Source organism: Trichomonas vaginalis, chromosome V (genome assembly GCF_026262505.1).
Source record: "Trichomonas vaginalis G3 chromosome V, whole genome shotgun sequence".
Taxonomy (NCBI): Eukaryota; Parabasalia; order Trichomonadida; family Trichomonadidae; genus Trichomonas; species Trichomonas vaginalis.
Window position 1 is genome coordinate 32,806,246 of NC_067207.1, and position 20,446 is coordinate 32,826,691.

At 30.9% G+C, this 20,446-nt stretch overlaps 8 protein-coding genes and 3 pseudogenes across 11 annotated transcripts, besides 1 other annotated feature; 5 read left to right on the forward strand and 6 right to left on the reverse strand.

Moving 5' to 3' along the window:
- Window positions 1-182: 182 nt before the first annotated feature.
- TVAGG3_0445930 (regulation of choline O-acetyltransferase protein) lies at window positions 183-538 on the reverse strand (the record flags this gene model as incomplete). Its single annotated transcript, XM_001290820.2, has 1 exon — window positions 183-538. A coding segment is annotated over one exon (356 nt), but the record flags the coding sequence as incomplete, so codon positions are not given.
- A 365-nt stretch (window positions 539-903) lies between these two features.
- On the reverse strand, window positions 904-1,802 carry TVAGG3_0445940 (annotated as a pseudogene). The gene has a single exon. A coding segment is annotated over exon 1 (899 nt).
- Window positions 1,803-1,932: 130 nt separating this feature from the next.
- On the reverse strand, window positions 1,933-2,619 carry TVAGG3_0445950 (ubiquitinyl hydrolase protein; the record flags this gene model as incomplete). The annotated part of the gene is made up of 1 exon (XM_051234395.1): window positions 1,933-2,619. One exon carries the CDS (start codon window positions 2,617-2,619, stop codon window positions 1,933-1,935), a length of 687 nt encoding a protein of 228 aa, XP_051104125.1.
- Window positions 2,620-3,422: 803 nt separating this feature from the next.
- On the forward strand, window positions 3,423-5,814 carry TVAGG3_0445960 (uncharacterized protein; the record flags this gene model as incomplete). The annotated part of the gene is made up of 1 exon (XM_051234396.1): window positions 4,624-5,463. One exon carries the CDS (start codon window positions 4,624-4,626, stop codon window positions 5,461-5,463), a length of 840 nt encoding a protein of 279 aa, XP_051104126.1.
- Window positions 5,815-8,275: 2,461 nt separating this feature from the next.
- TVAGG3_0445970 (uncharacterized protein) lies at window positions 8,276-8,491 on the reverse strand (the record flags this gene model as incomplete). Its single annotated transcript, XM_051234397.1, has 1 exon — window positions 8,276-8,491. One exon carries the CDS (start codon window positions 8,489-8,491, stop codon window positions 8,276-8,278), a length of 216 nt encoding a protein of 71 aa, XP_051104127.1.
- A 1,132-nt stretch (window positions 8,492-9,623) lies between these two features.
- Window positions 9,624-20,446: part of a mobile genetic element that runs on past the window's edge.
- On the forward strand, window positions 13,890-15,031 carry TVAGG3_0445990 (annotated as a pseudogene). Its single transcript has one exon. A coding segment is annotated over exon 1 (1,142 nt).
- TVAGG3_0446000 (Prim-pol domain family) lies at window positions 15,686-16,130 on the forward strand (the record flags this gene model as incomplete). Its single annotated transcript, XM_051234398.1, has 1 exon — window positions 15,686-16,130. A coding segment is annotated over one exon (445 nt), but the record flags the coding sequence as incomplete, so codon positions are not given.
- TVAGG3_0446010 lies at window positions 16,310-17,257 on the forward strand (annotated as a pseudogene). The gene has a single exon. A coding segment is annotated over exon 1 (948 nt).
- TVAGG3_0446020 (uncharacterized protein) lies at window positions 17,770-17,997 on the forward strand (the record flags this gene model as incomplete). The annotated part of the gene is made up of 1 exon (XM_051234399.1): window positions 17,770-17,997. The coding sequence occupies one exon, from the start codon at window positions 17,770-17,772 to the stop codon at window positions 17,995-17,997; it is 228 nt and encodes a 75-aa protein (XP_051104129.1).
- TVAGG3_0446030 (uncharacterized protein) lies at window positions 18,497-18,793 on the reverse strand (the record flags this gene model as incomplete). Its single annotated transcript, XM_051234400.1, has 1 exon — window positions 18,497-18,793. One exon carries the CDS (start codon window positions 18,791-18,793, stop codon window positions 18,497-18,499), a length of 297 nt encoding a protein of 98 aa, XP_051104130.1.
- On the reverse strand, window positions 19,768-20,340 carry TVAGG3_0446040 (uncharacterized protein; the record flags this gene model as incomplete). The annotated part of the gene is made up of 1 exon (XM_051234401.1): window positions 19,768-20,340. The coding sequence occupies one exon, from the start codon at window positions 20,338-20,340 to the stop codon at window positions 19,768-19,770; it is 573 nt and encodes a 190-aa protein (XP_051104131.1).

Sequence of the window (20,446 nt, forward strand, 5' to 3'; positions counted from 1 at the left end):
TTGGATTAAAGTACATTGCTCCAATATATGGTCTATATGATGGTTTAATGAATACTCTTGGTGCTGCTGCAGCTATTATTGAATTTGTTGAATCTAAAGCAATTGATGTAGCAACAATTCCTAAATCTGCATCATTAAAAACAATTTCATCAAAATCTCCGTAATCTTCTAAATTAGAAACTTTAATAGGAAAACGTAATGATTTAACTTTGATAGTATTTTGTAAGAACTTTATTACATTGTCTATTGTTTGTTTAAGGGCGTTTCTTTGGGCATCTGTCAATACATTTTCTTTTTCACAACGGAATCCTGAATCTAAAACTTGACCAACGCGATCACATCGCAGTGGATATTCCTTCTTTCCATCCATGAAATCATAACTAAACTTAATTCGAATTGGTCTCCATTTATCTGAAACATCGAAAGTTTCCGAATCTCCTAGTGACTCTCTTCGTGGACCATCTGAAATATTAAGTTTTTTAAAGAGAAGGTCATGCTGGCAAACGAAGTTGAAATGGCAAATTAATGCAGAAAGCATTAAATTTTTATGTTGAAAAATCGGATATAAACCGTTTTCTCAGAAAACTGGAAATTATATGAAAAAATACTTTATTTGACTCTTTCGGATATATTTTTAAAAAATCGGATATGAATTCAATATGTCAGATTTAAGAAATTCGCTAAAATTATTATGGACTTCTGCTTAGCTAATTGGATACATCATCATTATGGATGACTATTAGAAAAGTAAAATAATCGTTTCATATGTTAATCATGTCATTTAACTAAACACACGATAATTTCTAAAACAATTGTGGAGTTTTTAAAATAAAACATTTCAGAGGAGATTTGAGAAAAAAACGTGACAAGAGAAATTTTTTACATCAAACAAAAAAAAAGTTTTTATATTCGTTTATAGAACAAAATATAAGGATTAGAAGACTTTGTATTTGATGAAGCCTTATAAACAGCCTCATCATTATACGTATACCAATTTTCATCGGTAGAATCAAAGATATTTGCTGTATAATGGCCTCCATTTAGAGTTCCTATATGATTAATATAGGCGTAAAGCCTATATTTCTGTTCTTTATCCTTTTGAGGTCCGACTAAATAAGGAGACATGTCGATTTCTGTTGGAAAATCAACAACAACGTTTAATTTTTTATATTCTCCGTTTTCTTGTGTAAATCTCTGCAGTTGCATAATGAGAACATCAGCAACAGACCATATTGTAGCATTTGCAACCGCATTTACGAACTTTTTGCAGTGAGGACAAAACCATTTGTTGAAATTCTCGAGTTTTTGAGGAAATGACATTTGTTTTATACATTCTTCAAGCCCGTAATCTGTTTGGTTACATGGAAAAGAGCCATCATAACCGTAATCGAGTGGGCATAAAGATCCCCAGTTAAATCCTAATGATTCTTTAGTAAATTCGGGATTTAATATGACTTTGATACTTTGGTTGCTTATATCTCCGTATTCATCGTTTTCTTCATCAAAATTCGAATTAAAATTCAATTTTATCGAAAATTTCTGGTTTTTGAAAATCTATTTCTGATGAATGTGTCAATGATTGCTCGAAAGCTCTCATTTTGTCCGTTGTCGGATACTTAGATTTCTCATAAAAATAAATTAATTTTTTCTTCAACGATTTCTTCAAGTTTTTTGGACTTTGAAGGTGATTCTATAAGTATTGGACCATCAAGGACCTCGAATTGTCCACGAACTTTTGATTTTGGAACGACAATATTCATTAAAACTTGCATTGAGCAACGTTCAAGAACGTTCAATTGCATAAAAATCAATCTTTTTGACGGTTTTAGATGCAGTTATTTTGAATTCCGATGACAGAAAATCTCTTGGAAAGATATATAAATCTTCTGCTTTAAATCTCGTTTGTGCGTCATCAAAAATGTCATCTATTTCTTAATCTTCACTTACTAATATCTTTACAATGTATCTTGGCCGCTTAAGATCAGCGGGAATGTACATATATCTGATTGTTTCGAGATTTGTCTTCGAAATCGGGATAGAAAGTGAAGAATAAGCATCAAAAACAACTTTCTTGTTTCCGCATTCATCGCATTTCACTTCTGTTCGTAATTGTCCATGAAATATATCAACAATAGCAGAATCAAACAGAAGTTTATGCCTTTTCCATGCCAAATCTGCTGTTTCATTATCATTCGTGCCATCACCAACAACTCCTTCGATGTAGCACCTTTTTGTAACTCGATTTAAATCTCCACTCAAATCTGACAATAAACAAAGCAAAAATTCCTGCGAATCCTGTTGTTGGCTGTTATTAAATTGTGGATGGAATTTTCCTATCGAGTTTTTCAAGTCATACGGGGAAATAACTTTTTGTTTCTTTGTCCAGATGTCATTTATCAATTGCGCGAACTGATGAGCAACGATTCCACCTGTTCCTTTCGGATTCTGCTCATTTAACTCTCTCCGCCATAATCCGGACTCGAAATACTGAAATAATAATTCTGTGTGCGCTAAAACTTGAAGAGAAGAGTTGATATAGCATGTATTACCTATATTATCTAATCCTACGTGTCCTAATGTTTGTGGTGTTGCTATAATTGGCGTAATTCCAGATGACATCGAAGAATTCGTTCTGGAAATGGTAAATTTGCCTCTAGATGATGTATTTCTATTGTCTGTTTTAAGTTTTAATAGTATTTCTTGCGTATTAATGATATAACATTGTTCTAAGTAAAAATCATCTCGAAATATGGATAAAACGTTCTTATTCCAGTAATCTACGAGATATGTGGCATCAGGATTGATTCCAAAGTGTTCGCATGCTCGTTTTTTAATATCTCGGACGTATTCGTATCGATTTGTTAAAATTTCGAATTCTTGGTCTGAAAAAATGATTTTAAGGTGCCATTTTATGATTAACGGTACTGGTGTATTTGTAGCGGGGTTATTGATCATTTCTACAGTAATTTCTGGCCCGCCACCGTACCAATCAAAAAATAATTTATAAACAGCTTCAGGAATGCAAATATAATCGTAATTATCCATGATTGTTATTTTTATTTGATCTTTATCGAGTAAATGGTTATTATCTATTTCACCAAGTTTAATTTCAGGATCAATTTCTTCATTTTCAAATCCTGTGACTTTCTTCCATTTTGAAAACCATCTAAATGATAGTAAATAACCCTTATCGCCAACTTTGAGTTCATTTTGCTCAAGAGCTTTTGCTATTTCCAATTTTTGTTTCTCATTCGTTGGCGCCATATATTTCTGACTCAATTTTGTATCGTTTTTAAATCATATCATTTAAACATACAAAATAGAATAAAATTTTAAAAATTAGAAATGAACTTTTCACTTCACTTTTCTTTTTATTATCAATATAAACTGTCAAAATTATTAAGGAATTGAAGGAAAAAAATGTTTTTTGTAAACTGTCAAATTTTCAAAATTAAACGTCAAAAATAATTTTTTTATAGTTTGATGAATAAAGAAGAATCTTTGAGACAGTTAGAGAATTGGAAGCAAAATATAACTAAATCTCTGGAAACTGTTCAAAGCGATTATGATAAATATGTAAAATTATTAAAGACATGCGTTGAAAAAGAAAGATTTCAATCAATTATTGAAGATCTCGAACAGTACACATATATTGCAATATGCAGAAACGGATATACTCAATTACTCGAAGTGATTAACGAGTTTATCGAGAATTTCGAATCAATTTTTAATAATATTCATGATGAAATTTTACAAGTCAAGCTTGAACATCTTCGTGGCATTGTTAATTTAATTAATGAAGGCAAGCTTGGCAAGAATAGACTCGAATTGTCTATTTTGGACGACGTACAACCTGATGAACCAGGTCATTTCGAAAACATCATATTTGGAGATAGCCAGCCAAGTCCACGCGACGTAGTTATGAATACAAATGAAATTGCTTTCGCAATTGGCGACCATTCTCAGCTACTTTTAGCTCAATTAAGTAAAATTGTAAAATATGAAATGATTATTCACAAATCAACGGTCAAAAGTCAAACAGATTACATTCCCGACGACAAATATCCACAGCGTCCTGACAGAAACCCTTCAATTTTTATTCATTTCGATTATCAAAAAGAAAATGAGAAATCTATACCGATATTACTACCAAAAACCATGAAATCATTACTCAACCAGATAAAATTCCACCATAGATACGATTGGAAAGTCTCCAAACTCATAAATGATTCAAATGAAGAGATTACAAATATAAAAAATATATGCCCTGGAATGACAATCACCGTTATTTGCGAAAAGCCTTTATCTACGAAACCAATAGTTGTCCAAACACCTGATGATAAAGGCCAATTGACGCCAACTAAAATTTTCAACCCATCTCCTGAAATTTATCGTTATTACCACGACGAATTGCTTCCAAAACAAAAGGCAGAACGATTATTACAGGGAAATTCAGAAATTCAAGAGCAAAATCAAGAAAATGAAACAAATTCACCGATGAAACTCAGCAAAACACAAAGAAACTATCAAAAAGAGAATGATATCATATATCCATACGCTATGACCAGATTAATTTACCAATCTACCTTAAATCAAGGAAAAAAGAAAGATATGAACTCAACAATGGCTCCTAGACGACTTCCTCGCTTCTTTCCAGGTATAATTCCTTCATTGGAGATGTATTCTCCTAAAAAGAAAGAAGAAATTCGCGAAATTAAACCAAAAACTCCGAAAATTCAAGACGAAGAAGTAAAAGCGAGCCCTACAAAGCTTGCCGCCTTGAAGATGGTCCGACCTATTGTCACAATCAGTGATAAAAAGATAGAACACATTGTAACTTCGACGGATTCAGCGAATATCAAGGATTCTATATCGGCAACAGTATTCAATAACCTTGTTAAAAATTCCATCTTCGGAGATCAGGCACAGTTAAGCAATGGATCTGAGGTTTTCGAAGAAGAAAAAGAAAATCAAAATCAAATTAAGGTTGAAAACGACCAAAACGACAAATCTAATGATGAACTGATAGACGAACAGAAGCATGAAGAAGTCCAACCCTCAAATAGCCCTGAAAACGAAATTTTGAAAGAAAATGAAAAAATGCCAAATCCTGAAAACGAAGCGGAATCGAATAATAATGATGAAAATGATTCCCCTACAATGCAGCCATTAACACCGACGAAACAGATAAAGCATAAAAAGCTTGATTCTAAACGTCCTAAATATGTATCAACAAGTCATGAAGATTTTAAGTATCTTGATATACCGACATCTCCTGATCCTACAAAGTGCTTGTTATCACCAACTGTTTATGATTTACCATCTGAAAACGAAATATTGGATGAAGGAATGGAAGAAGAAGATATTCCTGAACCAGAAGAAGAAAATATGGAGCCATTAGAAGAGCTCCATGAGTTTGATGAAGAAGAAGATGGTTATGCTGAAGATGAAATGGAATTATAAGTTTTTTTTACTCTTGGTTTACTTTTTTTATATACTAGAGTCAAAATCTCGAGCACAAAAGTGACATTGAATACTTGTAAGTATTGAATTCCCATGTAAACTATTCATTTCTATCGTTTTTTGTAGTCCACATTTCCTCACTCTCGATTTTACTCATAAAAATATTAAAAAATCACTATACAATATATAAAATATATATTTATATGGTTAAAACAATGTTATTTTTGCGAGATTTCATCTGAAATTAAAATTAGGGATTTTTTGAATTTTGAACTAAAATTTGTGATTGGCAAATATTGAATAATCGATTGGAATATGAAAGAAATACTTTAAAATTGAATAGAATGTGCCGATAGAATTTTTCTCACAATTTTAAAAAGTTGTTCAAATCCTATTTTTGATTGAGTTTTTGCAATTGTTATATATCAAGTGACAAGCTAAAAATAAAATTTTTGTTGCACTACTATTTTTGCAACAATTTGTAAATTACGTGCATCCCTTGTATTCCAGTGATCAACATCGAGATTACATATTGTAAGAAATCCTTTTGAAGTAGATCTCTATTTGAATTCAAATTCGGACAGTCTATTTCATGTTGCTTCGTGAGAATGTATATAATTTGCAATGTGAATATTATATAATTGATTCTGTATAAATAAGTAATTATGCTTTAGGAAACTGCTCGGCATTGCATGAGATCTAATCTTATAATAATTTTTTAGATATGTTGAAATATGTAATATTTAGCTTCAATATCATTTATTATGGTGTGTCTTTGCTGTTTTTTTGATATTGGATATCAATGACTCTTCTGTGAACGAAAAAATCATATAAATCATTAAATTCTAAACGTAAGCGAAACTCATTCAATTTATTATTAGAATCAAATCTATTTTAAAATTGAGCTATTCGTTAAATCACAAAAGGATACTTTATATTTTTAGTCAAAATTTGTTGATAGGAGCTTATTGGCGCAATCTCATGTTCTTCCTGGAAGCAGCGCACAGACCAGTCAGAAGCGCTCCTTCCAGGACCAGAAAGACTAGAAGGGGGTCCTGACCTTGAGAAAGGACCCCCTTCCAGGTCTTTCTGGGACAATTCGGTTCGCATTGCGAGTGTCTGCTGCTTCTTTTGACCAAAGCAGCAGACACTCGCAATTATATGTTGCGGCAAGTGCATCTGTGGTGTCGGAATGCACTTGCCGCGAACTTCGAGCAATCTCCTGATCTTCCTGGAAGCAGCGCACAGACCAGTCAGAAGCGCTCCTTCCAGGACCAGAAAGACTAGAAGGGGGTCCTGACCTTGAGAAAGGACCCCCTTCCAGGTCTTTCTCCAAGGAACATTGTGCCATTGTGGGAGACATGCAGAGGCAATGTCTCCCAGAATGATACATTGCGACCAACACGAGTGAATGGGACACTCTATTCTTTCAATTTTCTCATTAATATTTTATCTTTTTTTATTAGATCAATAAATAAACTCTTTTAATGTTCACAATTACATAAATCCATATGAATCAATTCGCTATTTATTTAGTCTCTAATTTTAATAGCTTTTTTGAATCTTAGTAGTATATGTGGAAGGGTTTTGTGACTTTTTTTGTAAACGTAAGAATTCATACAATATCGAGCGATTTTGTATCATTTTTTTAACATATGAAGTAAAAAATGTATGATTCTTACGGTTTTTATTCTTACGGTTTTTGAATAAATCAAGATTTAAAAAATTTTCAAAATTGTAAGACATTTACACTCAGCCCATACATAATGAAATAAAAAATATATTTATTTATAAACCATTAAAAAAATTAACATGAATTTTAATGGTTTATTTTATCTTTTATAAAAGAAGCTATATATAGATGATGTCAGATATTCCGCGATTAATTAAACATTGTTTAAATCCTGAATGGGTTTAATAATCATCCGTGTAAAATTTTAGAACTTGGTAACGAAAAACTTCAGAAAAAATTAAACGAAAGACTATCAAAAGATAAAGTTGAAAGAGTAAATAAACTCGCTAAAGGTAATGGTAATGATGAAGAAGAATTTGATGAGTTCAACATAGAACTTTAAGAAACTAATAATTATTTGAATTTATGATATCAATTATTTGATTTATTCTTTCTTCGATCTCTTCTATTCTTTTTGTTAAATCATCAATTTTCATTAATGAGGTGATTCTTGATTGAGGAATAGATTTCAAACTAACCACCCCTTTTATTTTTGAAATTTTGAATCCATCAACTTTAAACATTTTATTCAATTTACACGTTGTCAATTCTTCAAATAATTTTTTATTATTAGCATAATAGTCATTAAATTCTTCAACAGATGAAAAAATTTTTATTTCAGTAATTGGTTTAACAACGTTTATTTTTTGTTGAACATTTTCACTTTCATTTATTTCTTCCTCCTCTGTTTCATTTATTTTTAAAATCGGTTTCATTTATCATTAAATAAAAATTAGAATATAAGTGATGAAATATATTTTTTTTAATTAATATTAAATCAGAAATGGCGGCAGGATTCTTTAAAAAATTATGGGATGGAATTAAGAAAGCTGTGGGTTGGGTTCATAAAAAGATTATTAAACCCGTTGCAAACTTTTTGGCACCAGTAGCGAAAACGGCAGGAACTATCATAGGCGGAGTATTAGGTACTAAAGCAGGTAATCCGGCGATGGGAGCACAAGCAGGTAACGCAGTTGGTGGAATTGCTGAAGGAATACTTAATAAAATAGGGGTAGATAGTGGAAAAATAAATATGAGATCCTATGGATCATCTCACCGCTTAGCGGCTTAAAATTATTTTTATCTTAGTATCGGTTGTAGTCTTTGATAAACTTTTTCTCCTTTATTTAAAACTTCTCTTATTGGGGCAGCTTTTGGTGTTATTGATTCAGCAACGTCACTAATTGCTTCTTTATTCTTAAATATCCAATTTGCCCCCTTCTTCAATGTTTCCCAAACTTTACTCGCTCCTCTTTTTACTCTATCCCACAGTTTCTTAAATATACCTGCAGCCATAGTTGATTATTTCATTAAAATTAAAAATTCATTTTCATCTTTTAATTTTGATTTTTTATTTATTAATAAATGACGACTAACTATTTAGTGCCAAACACCAAACCGATTAATGGAAATGTGTTTCATTCATTCGAAAAGATAAATGAAATATTCGCAAAGAATGACGGTAGAAGATATTATAGAGAACTTGAAAGTTCATGCTATGACTCTGATGCTCCATATTTTGATGATAAACAAACTCATTTAAGAATTACAAATCCAGCTCATGATGTGAACCAATTAGGTGACACATATATTAAACGCAAAGTTAAAGCAACTCTAGTTTCAAATAAAGCTTTCACATGTGATGCCGCTTTTAAATGCATGCGTTTATTCGTTGGTTACAAATCATCAAATCAAAGCTTTAAACAATTAGAAGTAGAAACCGAAAGAGGTGATGCCGGTTATCTTCAGATGGATTGCGCCCGTGAATCTTTTGCATTTGCAACATATAAACCAAAATCAGAAAGGAAAGTTAAAAAGTTTGTTCATTCGTTATATAATAATGTTCAAAAATATGATAACTCAGTATGTGGTAAATATATTGACCCTTCAGAAGTTTTCAAGAAAGCAAATGAAGAAGTTGATGTCACTTTTGATATGATTATTCCGGTAAATGATTTGTTAGCATTTCAGGCGTTCGATGATTATCCTAAATCATTTGGTGATATCATTCTTAAATATTATGTTTTCAGGGATACTTTAGTATTTTGTCAGGTTGACCCGTTAAGAGTTGCTGATTTACAAAATTACGTTTATGAAAAGATAACTGATGAAAATTATGAAAAGATTATGAATCATTTATAAATATGATCGTAAATTCCAACAAATCGGACTTCCTACCAAATTAATTACAAGCTTAGCCGCTACATCTGCTGACGCAACAGTTGATGACGTTATTATTTCATGCACAAAGATGGAAGTTTTAGAGGATAAATGCATTACACCAGGATACGGTTTAATTGAAGAATCAATTAAAGCAATACCACGTTTATTTAGTAAGGAAGATCCATTCATGATTCCAGCTCAACATATTGACGTTCGTTCACTAAATGGAGGTTGCATCACTCCTGAAGGTATTAGCTCAGATTTCTCATACGCTCTTCATAATGTTACAGATGTTGTGTTAACATTTCCAAAGAATGCAATGCAAAGAACAGTTTTAGAAAATCCAATGCTTCGAGGTCTTCAGGTCACTATAGATTCCAGAAACTTCCCCGATCAAGCGATGACCACAGTGGGCGACATATTCTTTACACGTATGCTTCAAGCTTCTGATTTAGATGGAGTGAATGAATGCACAGAAGAATACGAGGACTCATTAACTAGACCACTGAATGATGATAATGGCACGCCATTAGCTAGAACATGGAAAGACCAAACTTCATTCTTATGCACTATTCCAGTTCAACGTGATGGAGCGGGTATACTTTGATGGATTAGAAACTTTCAACTCACAAGTTACAGTACAAGTGAAAGCATATCCAATCATTCAGGGTGAAAATGACACTTACTGTTCAAAGGTGACAAATCCTCCTCAGGTTTGGTTTACTAGGACTACATATTGGACATGGACACCGGATGAAGGTTTGAAATATCATCCAACAGGTACACCACCACAGTATAGAAGTTCATATGATGAAATATTGATGAATAGAAATGTTTAAAATTATAAATTTATTTTTGATTAAATGGATTTAAATTCATACACTCCTTATGAAGAATTAGCGGGAGTATATAATACATACGTGGATGATATGATTAATGAAGCATTGAGTGATAATAGAAATGCTCTATCTAAGGAAAAATTAATGAAAATTCCATATTCTGAATGTTACTTAAATTCAATCACTGCAGCAATTGGTAAACAGAATAAAGGTAAAACATTAACGATATTAAAACAAATTATCATTATTGCTAACACTTCCCCCCATTCACATGTGTTAATTTATATCAACCGTTCAGGTTCACCTTCAGATGATACATTTGAATCTTTAAAGCATTTAATCAAAATTCCAATTATTTATTTATCACAAGAAGAAGCAGAAGATTATTTAAAAAACTTTTAATGTATAAAGAATTATATAATACAATCAAGAAGCAAGGATTAGAGGATAAAATTATTGATAAACAACGGGATGAATTATTTGAAACACTTTCTATTTCAAATTTTGATAGAGAATTTTTGCATTCACTCATTTTTCTAGATGATGCAGTGAAATCAAAACTAATAACAAATGAGAAATCATATTTTAATCAGTTATTAACTCAATGTCGACACATTCAGTGTTCATTCTTCATGGCTGTTCAATATTTCAAAGCATTAAGCACAAACATTAAATCAAATCTATCAACCCTTTTCATTTTCAGTGGGTTTAGTCGTCAACAGTTGAACGTTATGCTTTATCAAGTGAATTTACCAATGAGCATTAATGAACTTTACACACAATATCAGCAATTAGGTGAACATGGAAAAATAATAGTTGATTTAAATAAAGGAAGTGTTAAATTTGATTAACTTTTTATAATTAATTTTTATTTTTTATTTATAATTAAACATGACAGAAATGGTAAATCTTCTACAGGTTCCATTAAAACAAGGGACAAACAAAAGGGGTGCATATAATAGAACTATGAAAGTTCCTGATGGAATGAAAGAATTAGTTCATATTGTTGCTGGTCTTCAAAAAGATGTTAAACAAATGAGAAACGTTTTAACATTACCAGAAGCTCAAGCATATGCCAAACGTCAAGGTCCAAATTGGAAGCACACGAAGCAGACATTACGGGTCAAATGGAAAACCTGATGGTATAAATGAAGTTTTCGTTACTGATGGTCAAGGTAATATTAAAGTCATAAATGGTTACAAATTAAACTATAACTGATTATCCTAAACGTAAAGCATATAATGAACGTTATCCTATGCAATTTGATGAAAATGGAAAAGCTGTTAAACAATACATTGGAGAAGGTGAAAATGGTCCAATTAATTCATACCGTTATAATCCATATTCTTATTTCAATGAAGAATTAAATGCTATTGAAGAGGGACCGGATGGATTACCCCGATATTCTAACCAGTTTGATGGTCAATATGCAAATATTAGACCTGAAATTTCAGCTAAGAAATTCTTTAAAGTTGCTTTATTCGATCCAGTTTTCGCAAATGTTAAAGATGAACTTAAACAACAATTCCAACCAATTATAGTAGCAAGAATTGCATCAGGCGCTTTATCTCAAGCATTCAAAGATTTAATTAAGAAACCATTATATCAGCAACGAGGTTTAACTTATGATTTAGTTAAGGAATCAGATAAAAGAAAATTTGAGAAATCAGATGATTATAGAATGCAATTAATGAATATATTAGTCTATTAATTACGATGAAACAGCTAAAAATCAACTTCGAACAAATACAGGGAATAATAGATTCAAAAGTTCCAGCAAAATAAAAGTTTAAATATATTTTTTTATTCGAATATAAATGAGAAGACGTTTCACTAGTCAAAGAACACTAACGCAAAAGCAGAGATTACGGTTGGTTATAACGTAAATGATGATAAATCACGAATTATTCAAAATGTTAAAGTTAATGTTAGCCTGAATTAACAAGGTCAGCAACTCAACCAAATTTATTAACTCGTGACTTACCGAAGAATGAGGAGAATGAAGAAAACCATGAGAATGGAGACCCAATCATTTTATCTGAACCCGGTAAAGAACCCGTTGAAATTCCCATTATCCAACATACCCCCCACCTCTTTCATCAAACATCGAGAACCCATATAAAATAGACATTAATTCTGAATTAATGAAAATTTACCGTGATATAATAATTAATAATTATGATTCAATAATAAATTTAATTGGCCAATCCGGTTTAATTATTTTACCTTATGAATCATTAATTCACATTATCGCCATTCTTTGTGATGTTCAAGATTCAGACGTTAAGATTCAATTTTTCATAGATGATGAGGTTTCATGCTGCGGAACAGTTGCAAAAATAAATCCTATAAAGGATATTAGCACAATTAAGATATCAAAGAACGGAACAACAACTGAACTTCATTTAACATATAATGATATTTATAATAAAATAGTTGATGAATATAAAATATCACTTGAAAAATTCTTTGTTAAGGCTATTTAATATTCAAGCATTAACATTATCGAATAATAATCCTTTGAATCATAATCAATAATAATTGACCTTTCACCAGTTTCTATCGTTTGTTTTATTTCTTTTTGTTCCCCACTATCCGGATCGGTCATTGTAATTGTTTTTGTTATAGTATCAGCTTTATCTTTAACTTCAATCTTTTTTCCATCGGGATATTTAAACCAAAATTCCAAAAATTCGATATTGTCAATCTGTTCATATTTTAATCTATCAATTACATTTTTAATACCATCTGAAAATCTTATGAAATGGTCATTATATGGGTTTGATTGAACTAAATTTGAATGAAGTGAAATATAACCTGTTGATGAATATGACACTGACTCATATTTTCTGAAAAACTAAAATTTATAACATGAATAAATTCTTATTCGTTGAATTTATGAATTCTTGAGGTAATCTTATTCTAGTTTTATTTATCACTGGAAAATAACGCTTTACCATATTTTTAATCGTAATAAAAATGTCAATTATCAAATTATTTTCTGAAAATAATAGTGTTAGCGGAATTTATAATGTTACTCTCGTTTCTGTGAGTGGTAAATTTAATCCCATTCTTTTAGACCCTTCAGATTATATATCATTTATTAAGATGACTTGAAAAAACGTATGATATGTATATAAATAATGTGATAGCGAAATGGGATATTAACATGATTTTAAGTTATTTAAATGAATCATTTATCGATGGTATGAAGAAAATTTTAAATCAAAACCCGATAAACTTTTGAACTTGATGAAATAAATAACCTTATTAAATTCCGCTGAAAATTAAATTTTGTACTCCTCATCTTCGTTCATTGTTGGGGATATTAAATTTGAAAAAGATGTTGGGGATGTTTTGTATTCTGACACTGGTTCCAATTTCATTTTAATCAAATGTGATAAAGTTAATACCCCAATGAGATTTTCACATCAAACATTAGACCCTAACTCTTACCATTCAATACAAAACATTTTATCCATCAACTTAAACACATTTTCTTTATCATATCCGTTTCAATTATCCGGGAATTCATTTATTCTTCATTCAAAAGATTTTCATAATATTAAATTTAGAATAACTGACCTATTTGATTGTGATTTAGATTTATGAATGAAATATATGGCAATTTCAAATAGAGAAAATAGCTGATGAGATAACGGATTAAATATTTATTTTTAAATCATAATAAATGATTAAACAACAGCAACCAACAACAGCTTAAGGCGCAAAGCGCCGGGTCTTCAGACCATTACATACGCCATATATGCATATAATTCAAAGACGGGAACAAAACGCAAAGGTTGAAATATGGAGATTTGGAGATAGTATTGAAAAATGACCGTTTGAATTCGTTTGCAAAGGTGGTGCAGTGATATCAAATATAAAAGAAATTTTATTTATGAATTCTAAAATTAAAGGTATAACGGATGATATACATCAATTCCACCAGAAGAAAGAGATATTACGCATTAAATGCATTTCCTAAAGTTTTGAAGATTGGAAGATTTAATTTTAAATGAGGAATTCATAGAAGGTTTCCTAAACGACATAATGAAGAAGGTGGATAAGGAATATGTGGATAGTGAGTTAATGAGAAGGCAAATTTGTTTATGTTGATGAAAAAGTAATGAAATTAAAAAGAAAGGTTGAATGGTATCATGAATGGACATTGGAGACTTTAAAGTTAAAGCTGATACAGAATGGGTTTCAGGATGTTTAGACCTTAAAGCAGATAAACTTATGTTACGATGAGTTAGAGAAGAAAGCGGATAAGGAATGGACATTGGAGACTTTTAAAGTTAAAGCTGATACAGGATGGGTTTCAGGATGTTTAGACCTTAAAGCAGATAAAACTTATGTTAACGATGAGTTAGAGAAGAAAGCGGATAAGGAATGGACATTGGAGACTTTTAAAGTTAAAGCTGATACAGGATGGGTTTCAGGATGTTTAGACCTTAAAGCAGATAAAACTTATGTTGATGAAAATTATGCAAAGAAGTCGGAAGTAAATGATGTGATTACAAGCATGAAAAATGAAATACTTCAAACATTATATCCTGTTGGTTCTATTTATACATCAATGAATTCAACAAATCCAGCAACAGTTTTAGGTTTTGATACGTGGAAGCAAATTGTAGATAAATTCTTATACTGTGCTAGATATTCAAAGCAAACAGGAGGTTCGAAGAAAATTAAAGAAGCAAACCTTCCACCGCACACTCATACAGGAACTACAAACTTTTCTGGCGACCATAGCCACTCATTAAGAGACCACCCATTATACAACTCAGACTATGAAGCCGGTTATGATGTTTTATCTCCAGCTTATAACGATTCAACAAAAAAGACTTTTCGACAAACTGAACCAGGAGGAAATCATGTCCATACTTTCACAACAAATCCAACAGGCTTGGGTAAAGATTACATGCCACCATTTGTGACTATATTCGCATGGTACCGCGTTCAATGAACTAAATATATTTTATGTCTGTAATTAATTAGGTAATGAAGTAATGGATGAACTGCAGAAAAGAAGTTAAAAGTTTGGGGTCGTTTTGTACAAAAATATTGTGAGTAAATGAACCATTTATTTTTGTCATAAACGACCAAAAATATATTTTATCGTTAATGTTTTTAGGTTATTCAATAATTAATTATTTTTGAATAACTGATGGTGTCACTACGTCACCATGTGTCACTCGGTTAATTAACTTCTTTTAAAAAGTGTGACAACATGACATTTTGACAACAGTCCTGGAAATAAATTTTATCGTTTATGTTTACGTTAATGGTTTTCAGGTTATTCAATAATTAATTATTTTTGAAGAACTGATGGTGTCACTACGTCACCATGTGTCACTCGGTTAATTAACTTCTTTTAAAAAGTGTGACAACATGACATTTTGACAACAGTCCTGGAAATTTGATGCAGTCCAAAAATAAAGTTAGTTTTAAAATTATTTTTATTTTTTTATTCCTATATAAATGACAGCAACAAACAACAACAGCAACTATATCGTTTCTGATGAAAAAGTTATTGATTCATTAGCTGAGGAATTAGTTGTGGCAGAAACTAAAACCCTCAACGAAAGAATTGGTGAAAACAAGATTGATTTACATAACTACCTCAAACACGATGGAGGAAGTGGAAGGAAAACTGGTACAGCTTTATTAGTAAATAAAATTTCAAATTTAACGATTATAGATGTTGATATCAATAAATCGTACAATGATGAACTTAAAGAAACAGTTAGAAAAGATATTTTATCAAAACTTTCGGATAAAGATGTTATTGTTAAAACCGCTTCAGGAGGTCTTCACATTTATTGTAACACTAATTTCTTCTATGCAGTTTCGAACAGAATGATTAAATGTTATTCCTGCAATGATTATGATATCGATATCATGACTTCAATGGATGATTCAAAACGTTCATTAGTGGTTATGGCTGATTCAAGAGTTCGCAAGAATGCAACAGAACCAATAAAAACATACCCATTCATTCGTGGAAGTTATGACTCGACCATAACTAGAACAGTGAATGATATATTAAATGATTTGAATATTAAGGTAAGAGTTGAACAAAAGAATGAAGAAATAAAGACTATCATGAATGAAAACAAAGATGTAAACATTGACGATAAACTTGCCCAGAGCATAGTTGATGGCATCAGTGATTTTGAAGTACATAATGACGGTGGAAACATGAATTTAGAAAAAGAAGTTACATTATTCACACTGTTTCAAGCTATTAATTCGTTACCTAATCATTTAATTAATGAAGCATACGATAACGTTTATAACTTCTGCAGCTTAACTGAAAATGCAAAAAGTAATTTTGAAAAAGCACGTAGTAATATGCACATTTAATGACTTCTCCATTTGTTTTAGTGAAGATTCTAAAACTATATCAAAAGGAATATTATGATGAATATGTTTTACCTTTATTACGTAAGCCAAAAATAACATTTGATATCAAACTTGATGACTCGTTTTTGATAACAGATATTAGACGCAAGGCTGAAAATCATCAGTATAAAAACAGTTCTGAAGTAATTGAGGATTTATCACGTGTAATCCGTTTTGTAGATTGTGGAAACAAATATTTCATTCAAAAGGACTATAATATCCACGATAAAATGAATCAAATATCATTCGTTCTTCAATCAAACATGAAAGAGTCATTTAAAATGATTAAATTATTTAAAGAAGAAGGTAAAGCAATAACAGCATGGGACGTACTACTAAATCAATTGTCTTCATTAACTGTTAAGGGTGTTTGCTTTAAATCTGATTCCCCAGATGTTTTCTCAACGTTTCAGGGTTATAAATACAACATTCTCGAAAAGCTTGATTACTCAAAAATTGAGATGTTTATGAATTTCATTAAAGAAGCCATTTGTGATAATAACGATGAAGTGTATAAATACCTTCTCGGCTGGATTGCATCAATGATTCAACATCCTGGAATCAAGAATGAAACAGCAATTATTTTGAAAGGACTTCAGGGAACAGGTAAAAACAGATTTACAGACATTATTTCTGAACTTCTCGCCGGTTATTCATGTAAAAACATTACCGAAATAGGTGAGCTAACGGGTAATTTCAATTCGGTGGTTGAGAATAAAATGTTTCTTGTACTTAATGAACTCAAGAATGTAGGTGAAGACAGACTCGCAAACTTCAACGCTTTGAAATCAATTATTACGGATAATGAGATTAGAATTAATGAAAAGAATCAACCCAGAAGAACTGCTCAGAATGTTGCAAACTTCATTTTGGTAACTAATAACGTTTATCCCGTCAAAATTGAAGTTGGAGACAGAAGATACGTAGTTTTAAGAGTTAATGGTAAATTCAAGGGTCAATTTGATTACTTCAAGAATTTAATGGATTCATGCACAAAGGAATTTTATGATAATTTACTAACATATTTTATGCAATATGACCTTTCATCATTTAACGTACGAATCATACCGATGACTGAAGTCAAACAAGATTTAATTGAATTATCAACAAATCCTTTAGATGTATGGATAAATACACATTATGATGAATTGTGTGCAGGTATGACGTGTAAAAATGCTCTATTCTGCAAACCATCAGACATGAAAGACAAGAATTTCCAAATGAGCATTAAAGATAAATGTGATAAGAAACAGAGAAGAATAGATGGTAAACAAACATGGTGTTATGTTTTGAAAGAAGAAATGAAAGGATTATATAAACAGGTTGAACCAAACGATAATGAGGATTCATTTACTGACGATGAAATACCTGTAAATGAAGCTTTATAAAGTATGATTTGAATTTATTTTTGCATTAATCCTGCTGTGTTGTCAAAATGTCATGTTGTCTCATTTTTTCAGAGGAGTTAATTAACCGAGTGACACATGGTGACGTAGTGACACCTTCAGTTATTCAAAAATGCTTCATAAGTGCCTTCCTCATTAATCCTGCTGTGTTGTCAAAATGTCATGTTGTCACACTTTTTAAAAGAAGTTAATTAACCGAGTGACACATGGTGACGTAGTGACACCATCAGTTATTCAAAAATAATTAATTATTGAATAACCTAAAAACATTAACGATAAAATAACTGATAACAAAATTTTATTTTTATATAAATGGATACCCCACAAGCTCAAAATTTACCACGAATCATAACAAGGGAGGAAATGATAAAAATGATGCAAGAACTAATTAAAAACAACAAACCACGAAAACCGAGAAGATGCGGTTATGCAGTAATGATGGAAAGAAGAACCTAGAGACGTTGTCGAAGAGGAATAAAAATTAAATTTGGATTGAGTTTAAAAATTCATCTTTATTAAATTCATCTCTTCCAATCAATTTATTTATTCTATTAAATTCTTTTATTTTTGCTTCACTCAGTTTAAGGATTGAACGGTAAGTTTCTAATTTTTCGATTATTTCTTTCCTCTCTTTATCGTTTTCAACCCCACCGCATTGCGGCTTCTTTTTGTAATAGCATATTTTTGATTTAATTCTGTTTAGTTTCTTTTTATATTCATCGTCTGGACTCTGAATCTTAATTGAATCAGGACTCTTGGATGCTTTGTTGTCACTCATTTCTTACGAAATAAAAAAATTAAATATTATTTAAATATAATGGAGTAATAAAATAAATCGGAATTTCTATTAATTTATTGTTAACCTCAACTAATACATTACCGTTAATATATCTAACAAATTCAGCTATTGTGTCAAATCTTCGTCTTCTTTTTGTCATTGATTTATCAGTTTTTCCATAATCGAGATGAATCAAAACTTTATCCCCTTGTTTAAAATTCATGAGCCCCGAATTAATTTGTTCACGTTTAACATCATTTAACCTTTCCATTTGCTTTCTAATATATCCCCATTCTTTTGAAATATCATTTTTCATTTCCACCGGTTTCATGTTTATAGTTCTATGCCATGTATTATTGTAATAATATACTAACTGCTGTATGATGGAGTCATGATTTCCATCCCAGTATATCTGACCGTTAACTCCTAACGCATCTCTAAGAGTTCTCATTACCGCATCAACTATTTTATTATGAAACGTATATGGAGAGGATGAAAAGAAAAATTAATTTGTGGGAAATAATGAGCCATAGCTGCCTGAAATCCTTTATCACCATCACCCCTTATATTATCTACTCTTTCATGATCTAGTAAGTATTGTATAGCTCTTCTTGTTTCCTGTTCTGTTTTCCCTTTCACCGGAATGCAATATAAATATCTAGTGTTAATGTTAATGGTGAATAAATAAGTAACGTTTCCTTTTGAATATTCCAGATGATCGATTTCGTATGAATATGGATATGGAGCAAATGAAGGGCGACTAAATTTTTCCTTTAACGGTTGAATTTTCGGGTCAATTGGTTTATTTAATATCTTGAAATCCTTTTTAAAATCTTTTTGTTTCTTTAATGTTTGAAATGGATATAATAAAGTGAATGATGAAGGATTAACTGAAGGAGGAGGTACTGTCGTTGGAGGTTTTGGTGTTGCAAGTGGTTTATCCGCTTTGATTTTGGATGATGAAGTTTTGGATTTCATTCCCCCCCCTTCATTAATTCTGGATGTATTCTATTCATTTGTTTTAAATATGCTGTATATAAAGGTTTGATATACTTTCCCGCTTCGAGTTTATGTTGAAGGATGAATTCCAAAAGTTGATCTTCATTTAAAAGTCGGGCTGAATATGGTTTAACTAATGAATCATAAATTAAAGCTTGTGCATCATTTATGGTCTGAAGGACCTGGGCGTTTTGCACCTTTTGTTTTTGTTCCTTTAGCTGTTGCGGCTCAGGATTATATAATTTATATAATTCATCAATATCTTCTTCTGTTAATACTTTATTTTTGAAATCTTTCAATTGTTTAAGTTGTGATTTAGTTTTTCCCTTTGTATATTCATTATTTTTAATTTTGTCTTTAATTTTAGAAATTATTTTATCATGATATTTCAAAATTTCATTTTTATAATACGGATAATAATAATCCATATCATCACCTGTTATATTTTTATTATGTTTTTGGAGATATGATTTTAATTCATAATAATTAAGAAAATTTTGATTAAGTACTAAATCATAAATTAAATTTTCTAAATCTGCGTTATCCATTTATATAAAAATAAAATAAATGTTTTAAGGGTGCCCACCTCTTTGAATCATAGTATCAAAACAATTATTTACATATTGAATCGCATCATTAACAGTTCCTTTTGTC